The 10,198-nt window shown below is 38.2% G+C and overlaps 1 protein-coding gene across 1 annotated transcript in view; it reads right to left on the bottom strand.

The window, feature by feature from the left end:
- The window catches only part of LOC122972278, a 103,231-nt gene that overhangs the window by 58,480 nt on the left and 34,553 nt on the right, over positions 1-10,198 (bottom strand). The window contains exon 3 of the mRNA XM_044339276.1: positions 4,155-4,246. Coding sequence (XP_044195211.1) covers positions 4,155-4,246 — 92 coding nt within the window. The remainder of the gene's footprint in view (positions 1-4,154; positions 4,247-10,198) is intronic.

Below are 10,198 nucleotides of genomic sequence, written 5' to 3'. Positions count from 1 at the left end.
GCGCACACACACACATACACACACACACACACACACACACACACACACACACACACACGCATCGACATCTTTTGCACATCTGATGGTCAGATAACATCGGACAAAGCTTTGCTTTGTCTTTCCTTATCCGCCATCAGACACATGTGTTTTTCAGAGAAGTGGGTGAGTGCGAGACGCCGTCCACCACATTTCTGCCATCCGGTTCTCGCGCGACGTGACTTCCTCCCATAGTCACATCCGCGTCGCAGACCGGCGACGTCAGGCCCCGTCGCCATCTTGTCACACACACGCACGCTCACACACACACACACGCACGCTCACACACACACACACACGCACGCACACACACACATGCATTCCCCTGCATGTGATCAACCCTGTACATAGCTATTTGTGTTTTGTTTGGTAGGGTTAGATTTTAGGATAGTTGTTTATTGAATGAAGCATTTGTTAACTTTGTTAATTTTGCTAAGTTTAATAAACACTGCTATATCTTTAAAGAGAAGTTCTTCCGTCGTTATTGTGTGTAATATTGTGAAAAGTGGCTGATTGAAGGTGTCAGAGCTCAAATTCACCCTTCTTTGTTCACCGTTGAATGTTGATATCTCTCAGATATTAACATTCTAGGTGAACTCCCATTTATGAGACTACCTTGTTTGGTTATTGATCCCAGTTTCCGGGTGGTGCCCCGAATTTGTTAATTCATATTAATAATTCTATTAATTGTCATAATTAGTTAATTATCCTTGATAATTGATAATTATTGCAAATAATCAACTGTGTTCCTCACAGATCCAACAGTTGGTGCCCGAATTATTGATTAAGGTTAACAATATCTTGTTTTCATAATTCATAGTTATATATGACAATTATGAATTATTGCTAATAACCAAACGCACTACTGCCCATCCCAACACCAATGTTCATTAAAATGCAGAGCAACACTGCCACTTTTCACATAAACAGACACAGATAACCATCAGTTTAACCATCAAGTAATCTGTGATGTTTGAGAAACCATCTTTGTTTATAACAAACCTTTTTCTAAAATGTATTTTTAGAAAAAGAATCATAAAACACTCTTCCAAACATCTGGATGAAAACATTTAATCCACTAAATGAAAAGATTTTTAACCATTTTCCCAAATTTCAACTCAGTTTCCTATCCAGGTAGTTGACGGGCTGCCATCTTTGTTTTGATTTAGAAAGGAAATGGTCCACTGTATGATGGAAATAAAAATATTTTCCATTAGTCAGCGGACCAAATATTTTTCATCCAGATGTATCTAAAATACATCTTTTTTCTTTCTTAAATACAACCTCTCAGAATTCTGTAACATTGTCTGAAGGCTGCATCACAAATCCAGAAGTGGATCTTTGATTCATTATTAGAGCAATAATGTCTTGTGGATTGTAGATTGTAACTGAGGTTTAAACTCTGACATGAGGTGAAGTTCTACTGCAGCAGAGTGAAAGATTTACCTGTTAGATTCAGATTCACAACACGTTTCCACACTCGTGTCCCCTGTAGGTCTTTGACCATCAAAGTCAATTCCTCTTGGTTTATGGGGAGGAAAACCTCAAATGTTGGGTGGAAATTTACCCCATCCACTGGGCAAAATTCTTCATGCTGAAACCAGTAACAAAGTGTAAAAAGTGTAAAAAGTGTATCTAGTACTCTGATTGTGAATCTATTTTCCAAAATTGTAAATATAATAGTTAAGATTGTAACTATTAGAGGTATTTTAGAACTGACTCACCTCAGGCTGTATCCTGGAGGCCTCATCACAGTGAACACTGTAACTTTGTCCATTGATGAGATCACAGTCAGAAGAGCTCTCAATGTACTCAGCTTCTCCTTGTTTGGCTTTAACCTTCAGTGATAAAACATTTTCATTATGGTGTTTATTCTCAGATAGACAATGACTTCTCTGCATTATTCATATTCTGTTCTTGTACATGCTGGACATCTATAGATGAATCTAGACGAGTTGTAGGTGGAAGTAAACAAGCCTCCATCACTGTAATGTTTGTAAAGGATTTCCCTTTTTATCTGTCCAGGAGATCCTGTAGAAGCAGTTTTATGTTGAAAATATAGATAAAGTTATATGTTGTTAATTATTTAACTTTCTTGTAAAAAATATTATTCTAAGAAAATATCTCAGAATAACATGAAAAATATCTTGTTAATACAAGAAAAGTTTATAACAAAACTGAGCAAATATTTATTTTGTCATGGTGGCAGCAACACGCTGCCATATGGAATACCTAGATATTTAATTTTATATTAATCTAGCCCACTATTCAATATTCACACCAGCTGGTGCTGGTATCACAAGTGACACTGTGATAGACAATAATGTACTCCAGAGATAATAGAGAAAAAAAACTAAAAATGAAAGAGCAATCTGAAGATTTCCAGTTCAGATCATCATTATTATTCTGAATTATTCTTACTACAGCTTGATAAGGTTTGATAACAGGTATAGAGGAGTGAGGTGTAGCTGACTGTTCAGCCTGTTGTGGAAACAGCTGTGGTTTAAAACATGAGTTCAGGCTGATGGTAAGTACATACTGTATGACAGATAGTTTTACCTCTGTCAGAGGAATGTTGTCCTGCAGGAGAAATACATTGAGTATTTGATGATGTATGTCTGGAGGTCGGAGGAACAGCAGAATTTGGCCTCTAATTGTTGGTTTGCTGTTCAGAGATCTCTTACTGAGATCCCAGACCAGGCCAAAGGCAGAGAGATGAGGGACATTCACAACCACATGAGTGTCTGTAATCTCCAGCGGCTCCAGGATGCTCATTCCATCATCAGCGATGTGGGCGACAGACAGCAGACCTTCAGGGAGCGGAGCTGTGAAAACATCAGATTTATTTTACTAACAAAAACCTCATTATAATGTTAGTGCTCATTTTATTTGATTTCTAAGACACTCAGTCTGGTGAGTGAAGAATTAAACAGTTTCCCAGGTTGGTCAAATCATCCAACATGACTGTCAGTGTTGGTGGGTGGGAAGTCTGTTAGTGTCGGTGCACTAACAGGAGTCTTATCGTTGTTTTAATAAAACTCACAAAGCACAATAATCAGCTTACCATCCATGGTTTCACAGTGTGGCAGCTGGAGCTGACTGACAGCACCGTCAGGACTCTGGATGTTGAACAGCGGCCCTGCAACCATCTTGCCAACTTGATGTAGGTGACTTTCATCCCATTGGACAGTCCTGTACAGCAGCTCCGCCTCCTGAGCCATAACAAACACCAGTCCAGTCAAAGTACACCGGAACACACCTGGACCAGGACTCCTGAACCTGTAGGACACAGAGGAGCTGATTAAACAACACAAACAAGCTCATTCAGCCTTTTTCCTGGTTTGAATGAATAAAAACTAAAGAATGAATTTGCTGAACAAAATGTGCTGTGACTGCTGCAGTGCTTAAAAAGCTGGAGAGCAAACTGAACTGCTGGACAAGATGTGAGTGAAGCAGCAGCTGCAGGAGTATGAAGGGTCTGAAAAGTGTTAAAAGCAAAGTTTCATCACTGAAAAGAGTTGAAACAACAGTTGAGTCTGAAGTTAAACTACTGAACAGAGTGGAATTATCTGAAAGGAAGTGAAGTGTCATCACTGAAAGGAGGTGAAGTGTCATCACTGAAAGGAGGTGACAATGTTCAAGGATGAAATATTAATTATGTTTTGGTTACCTGTATGAAATGTTTGCAGACTCAGTCAGCACTTCAGGTCTGAAGTCCTAAAATGTAGAAAGTGACAACATTAGTTACAGAAACTGACCACCAGGACATGAACCTCACTGCTTCAGTTTCTACTCCACCTGCACTCTGTACTGTTTATTCATCACCTGATTATCACTAGTTCACATGTCTAAATGATCAGTTGCTCTTTAACTTTACATTCTTCAGTGAAAGATCCTGCAGGACTACGTTAGACAGCAGCTGGTGGTTTCACAGATGAGGAGGCAGAAATGAATTATGAGGAGTTTCTGATGGAGGAGGAAGGAGCAGCGAGTGAGAGGAGAGGAAACGAGGAGAGTTTAGATGTAAGGAGTATTAACCTCTGGAGGAACCTGAGTCTGATCAATAACACATTAATAAACATGTTAAAGTAGAAAATGGACATTTGTATTGACTCTACCTCTCTGGACAACCTCTCTGGATCATCAGGATCCAGCTGATCCTCTCTGTTGTCCTCAGACACATTGAGGGTTGTGTTGGATGTGGACGGACCTGAGAAGCAGACACACAGCAGATGTTAAACTCACTTCTGGACATCCTTGTGGTCCAGTGGGTTAGACTCATACAGAAAGATGCAACTTAAAGTCCCAATTTAAGGCTGGACAGAGACTTTCGCTACATGTCTCCTGTTAGTCTCTACTGGAAAACCCTCCAGTAAAGTCAAGATTGAAAAGAAATACTTTAAAAAGTTTCAGAAAAAGTTTCAGTCATTTTTCAGTCGAGACCACGTTTGAACAAAATTTACTCCAAAACCAAAGTTAAATTTGATTTACAAAGTGTCCATTAAGTGTTTTTACTGTATTATTTCAATCATTGCAGTGAAGCAAACTGTCTTGTTTTGCACAAACTGTCAACACAGCAACATTTTAATTCATCATTCCATGACTTTGGACATTTGAACACAAGGATAAAATCCAAACTCAACACAGAAATGACTGAGAATCAAACTGCAGATTTTGCAGTGAAGCAACACATCATCTTTCCCAAAAGTCAAAATAGATCAGAACAAAGCAGAAGAAAATACAAGAAAATTCTTAAAATCTCTATTATATTTCCCCAGAGTGCAAGATGATGTCTTCCAGTTTCAAAGTTCTGTCTGATCAACAGACCAAAACTCATAAATATCGAGTTCACAATGATATAAAACAGAAAAAATGGCTCTGTCCAAAAGTAACAACATCCTCCTACTATCACCTCTAATGCTCACTGATTAACACTTGATATCTCGTTTGTTTAATCTGGACAAAAACTGAAGTGTTAAAACAACAATCTCCCACTATATAGGAGTTCAGTCTCATGGTCATTTGTGGAATAGTCACAAAATTTAATCTATCGATTCATGTACATGGACACCAATTTTCCATTTTTTTTCATGACACTCACCACGACTTTCAAACTAATGTATTTCTATTGGAAGTTGTCTTTGTGCCTGAACTTTTTTTTCTGTCATTCAGGACTTGGGAGCACGGAAGCTGTATTGTTTTTTTTCCTCATTTGTAATTCATTTTTAAACTGTAACCACTACATTACTCAACATTACTTATCTTTGTTTTTATTTCTTAGTCCTGTTGGCGGATCGGATGACCCGCTACCAGGAAGTAACTCACTGCAGATTTGAATGACATCCTCGATATTTCTCAACACAAAAACACAAAAGTGTCCTTTAATTCAGCACCTTTGACTCTGAGAAATCAAGTTGTTTAGTCATTATATTATACTGCCGGTCTGCAGTATAATATAATGTTATACTGAATATATGTTATGTCTATTATGTCACGGCTTTAGCTGGCGTCTTCACCATAGTAACGGTCGCTGAGGATCATGAACTTACTATCTATCCATCCACCCTCCAACCCGCCTCCTCCACATGAGGAAGTCAGCTCATATAGATGTCATCTAAACTAAGTCAGTTTCCCTGTGATACATATTGTAGAAATGCTGATATGATACATATTGAAACGTAGAGATTCAACGTATCTGTGGTCTGCAGAAACATACAATGCCAACATTTTATTCTGGCGAATGGGCTGCTGACAAACATGGACCTAAAACATTTTAAGGCTGCGTTCAGACCTTCAGACGTTTTAACTACTATTTTTTCTTGTTATTTTTTATGTCTTCAGTGATCTTATAGCTGCACATGTTTCAGTATTCAATGAGTCAAACAGGATACGTTTTCAGTCTTATGTGATTAATTTACAGAACAGAGCACAGGGTCGACCTCGAATGAAACTTTTTTTTTGTTAAATTATGCAGCAGAATTAACATTTTTTGAGCACAGAAGAAGCAACTGGAGTTAATTAGGGGGTGAAAACAGACTTTATTTGTCTGTGCTATTATTTAAATACCAGCGTTAATAAGATAATTTATGTTTCATATTGATTCAAACTCACCAAAACTTCAGGCTATGAAACTTGATTTAATAGCCTGAACTCTGGTGCAGCACAGTGTTGTGAGTTTTAAGATTCTTACAAAATGTTGTTTAACAATAGAGAAACACCTGAGAACTGAAGATGTTGGTGGGAGACTTTCTGCTACTGTACCTGACTCCAGCTCTGATGAAAGACATGGATCCATCTCACAGAGAGCATCAATCAGAGCTGAACTGGCTTCTGTTCCTTTTCTTCGCACCATGTCGATCACCAGTCGTGCTTTATCTGCTCTGTTCAGTGTTCTGGCAAACTCCATTTCACCATCATTTATGATCCGAAGCTCCAGGAGTTTATCCAGCAGCTGGTGTAGATCAGGTTCAGACACTCCGTCAATATACTGTCTCTGAGCAGACATCTGCTTCATGTCTGCGGGGATACTCGGAGTCTCTGCTGGACCAGGACCTGGAAGATGAGGAAGTATCTGTGTTCAATAACCAGCTGAGAGCTCGTAGAAGTGAAAAGACCAGGACCAAAATAAAAATGCTGCGAGATTTAAGCTGCACCCACAGAGCAGCAGCAGGAGCTCTGATTTAGAGCTGAAACTGATGATTATTTTCATTACTGATTACTGTATTTTCTCAATTAACTGACTGTTTGGTCTATAAATGCCAAAAAGCGTCCATCCCAGTTCAAGGTGACATTCATTAATTGACTGGTGGTTTCAGCTCTACATTGTTATGTGATGTTTAAACTTGTGTGTTTGGTGTAAAAAACATTAATTAGCTGCATGAAGCCACTGTCACTGACAACTTTATGTTTATGTACTTTATGTACCTTTTTCTAAAATGTATTTGTTCATATTGTCATATGAAATGTGCTTTATAATTAAACTTGACTTGACTACTGACTTTAGTGATCATCAAACCTTTCCTCTAGCGCCACCATCAGGTTTGTGATTCAGACTGGAGCCGAGCAATATGCTACAAAAATACTTTTTAAGCTTAGGGACTATTCACAATTTGAATTGATTTTTGTGGGACTCACAAATGATCTGCAATTCATGAGCAGAGATTATTGGTGAAATGTGACTTTGCTGCCATGAAACTGTAACACAGGTCTCAGTAATGACTGTCATTACATCTAAAATCATGAAATATGTCACACTGTTATGATGTGATATAAAAGCATTTCTCTGACTGATGTGATGTCATGTTTGTCTCTTCCTGTGACTGACCTTCTGCTCCTGAGCTGATGTTTGACAGCTTCCTCACCAGATCATTCCTGTCGATCTTCTTTAAAACGCTCTTCATCACCTTCACAGCTCCAGCAAATTCATATTTCTGCACCATCAGATCCACAGTGTCTGGCCTGTCTGCCTTCGCCAGCTTGTTCACTTTGATGGGTTCAATGTTGTCCACCTTTTCATTCTTCAGGAGCCACTTGAAGATCTTAAATTCATCATCTACCAAATCGTCCAGAAGGTTGACGAGGTCCTCCTCCGTCATCTTGGTTCTCTGGTAAAATCAGAGAACATTGAAGGACAGTTATACAACAGTTATGTTTCTGTCTGTTGGTGTTTCTACTGTTCTGGAGCTTTCTATCATGTCACAGTCTTCCTCGGCAGATGGAGTTTGCACAGTTGTCATGGAAATGTAGATGTTCAAATATTTTACAGGCTTATAAATTAATAAAAGTGATACAATAGTTGACAAAATAATCTCCATTGACAGGTCCGGTTAGTCCAGTTAGGTTCCATCAAGTGTCTTTTCACACTCGCATCACTTGTCCGTATTCAGGAAACATAAAATAGAAGAACTGTGGGAGACTTTTACAAATATACTTTAGTAAATCCCCATTTAATTCATGTTCACTCCTGTGTTGGACTGAACCCTTTTATTTAAAAGCTTAGTGTTTATAAATCAAGAAATAAAAGTGAGCCAGTGTTATTTTGAAGTTATTTATTTATTCATTCACTCATTTTGTTCAAGATGTGAAGACAAATAGACAATTAAATAAAGTCTAAACCATGTCCTTCTGCTGTATTTAAATGGATAAAGTATTAACTGCTTATAGTAGCAAAATTCACAGCTCTCTTCGCCTGTTCTGCCGCCGGGAAAATAAGGAACTTGTTGCTGACAAAAGTCAGAACCTGCTGCTTCAAAAATGCTCACAATGCGTTTGAAACAGCTGTACTGTATTTTGAAACAGTCAATAAAATTCAGTAACTCTATATTCATGTAGGGTAATAAATATACAAATGTCAGTGAGATGGTATTCTGCATGAGAAATAAAGAAAAAAAGAAAAGGTGATGATATTATAGTGATATTTGACACGGACAGACGTGATCACTAATTATGTATTATATCCTTCTCCAGTTTCTTTATCTCCAACGGCAACTTCATTTTTAACTTCATTGACACATGTTAACGGACATTTTATAAAAGAGAAAATGTGTCAAAGAGCATGGTAATGTCGGTAAGCTGGTTCTCTTAAGTTGCTGACACCGTAATTTTAATTATACATCTGATATTATCCAGCCTAGTGATAATATAACCACACTGATATGAAAGGCAATACTACTGAATGCTCATTTATTAACAAAGAAAGATAAAACCATTAACAGGAACCAGCACTGCTCTTCACTTTGCCCACCCAGATTCATCAAGCCAGATGCAGGGATTGAACCATTAACCTTCTAGTAATAATTTTACTTGTCTAACCTTTAGGCCATCACTACCTGCCTACAGGAACGCATTTAATCTGTCATCAACTTTGTGCCAAGTCATCTCCTTCACTCTGTTAATTGCAGCAGTTAATTGCAGGAAAACCCCTTCATATTCTTCATATAGTTTCATCAGCAGGTTTGTTCGGCTGCGGAGAAGAACACCGCTCTAGTTTTCTCTTCTTTTTGCGACATAGTATCGTCTCTTCTACAATCGACTGTTCTGGGCTGCTTATGTACTCGCACACACCACAAGCTTATTCCAGTCTGGCTAGACTTAGCGTTGACGAGAGGCAGCTAAGCTGCATTAGTGGAACGGCTTGAAACTCAAGTGAAAGTTGACGTTAATTCTAGCCAGGCTTTTTCAAGTAAGCGCAGCTTTCTTTAGCTGCGTTGATGGAACACCCCTCTGGTGTCTTTATGTGTTTGTTTTGATTCATGGAAACTGCTGTGAAAGTTGTTGACTGAGAGTACTCTTGTCTTCAAAATTTAAAGGTTATTGGTTGTAAGATTGTAAGGTTGTTATTCTCGTCTTTAAATAGATGTTGGCTCTCTGATTGCTGGTGTGTTTTTGAAGGAGGCAGAAGAGGAAGTGATTGGCTCAGGGGTACCACAAACACACAAGCCAATCACCAACAAGGAGTCAGTGCAGCTGCAGACCCCGAAGTTTCAAAGTTTGAGAGGTTATGTTTTATGTTCTAGCAGCAGTTACATTAACTGCAGAGGTTTGTAGGTGCACGTATGAGTTTGTGAAGTCTGGTTTGAAAACCGTTCACCTGGCCTTCCATTCTACTCTGCTACGCAAAGGACACAAAGGACAATAATATTAATGTTCTTTAATTTATCTCTAAAATGATTTGTAGTATAAAGCTTCACAAACTGGTTAAAGGGGCGGTTCACCCAACATATGAAAAAAAATGTTTTGGTGCTTTGAGTGCCAGATGTCAAACCGCAGATGTCAAAGTTAGGTGAATCCCACCAAAACGATTTGGATGGACAGATAGCACTCTGGGTAAAGTGTAAAAACAATGTTTTTTAATTTTTACATTTCCGAAGTACACGTCATTCATTATTATGGGAGTCATAGTTTGGTAATATCAATATCAAATTAATGATTGATCAAATGATGACGTGTGAAAGGAGTCGTTCATAGTGACAAAGCTTCAGATAATCTTCACTGAAATTTCTGTTATTTATTTCAGGTTTTTGAAATAACACAGTCAGTTTGACAGATATAATATTGCACCAATAACAATGATACTTGAGTTTGCAGTCAATACTTTTAATTACCTTTTTTTCTTATTCTTTTGTCAATCAACACAAAATTATTAAACCTTCCAGGTATTCAC

This window comes from Thunnus albacares, chromosome 21 (genome assembly GCF_914725855.1).
Source record: "Thunnus albacares chromosome 21, fThuAlb1.1, whole genome shotgun sequence".
NCBI lineage: Eukaryota > Metazoa > Chordata > Actinopteri > Scombriformes > Scombridae > Thunnus > Thunnus albacares.
The sequence above is the reverse complement of the archived record's forward strand: the minus strand, read 5'-3'. Positions and strand labels throughout refer to the sequence as shown.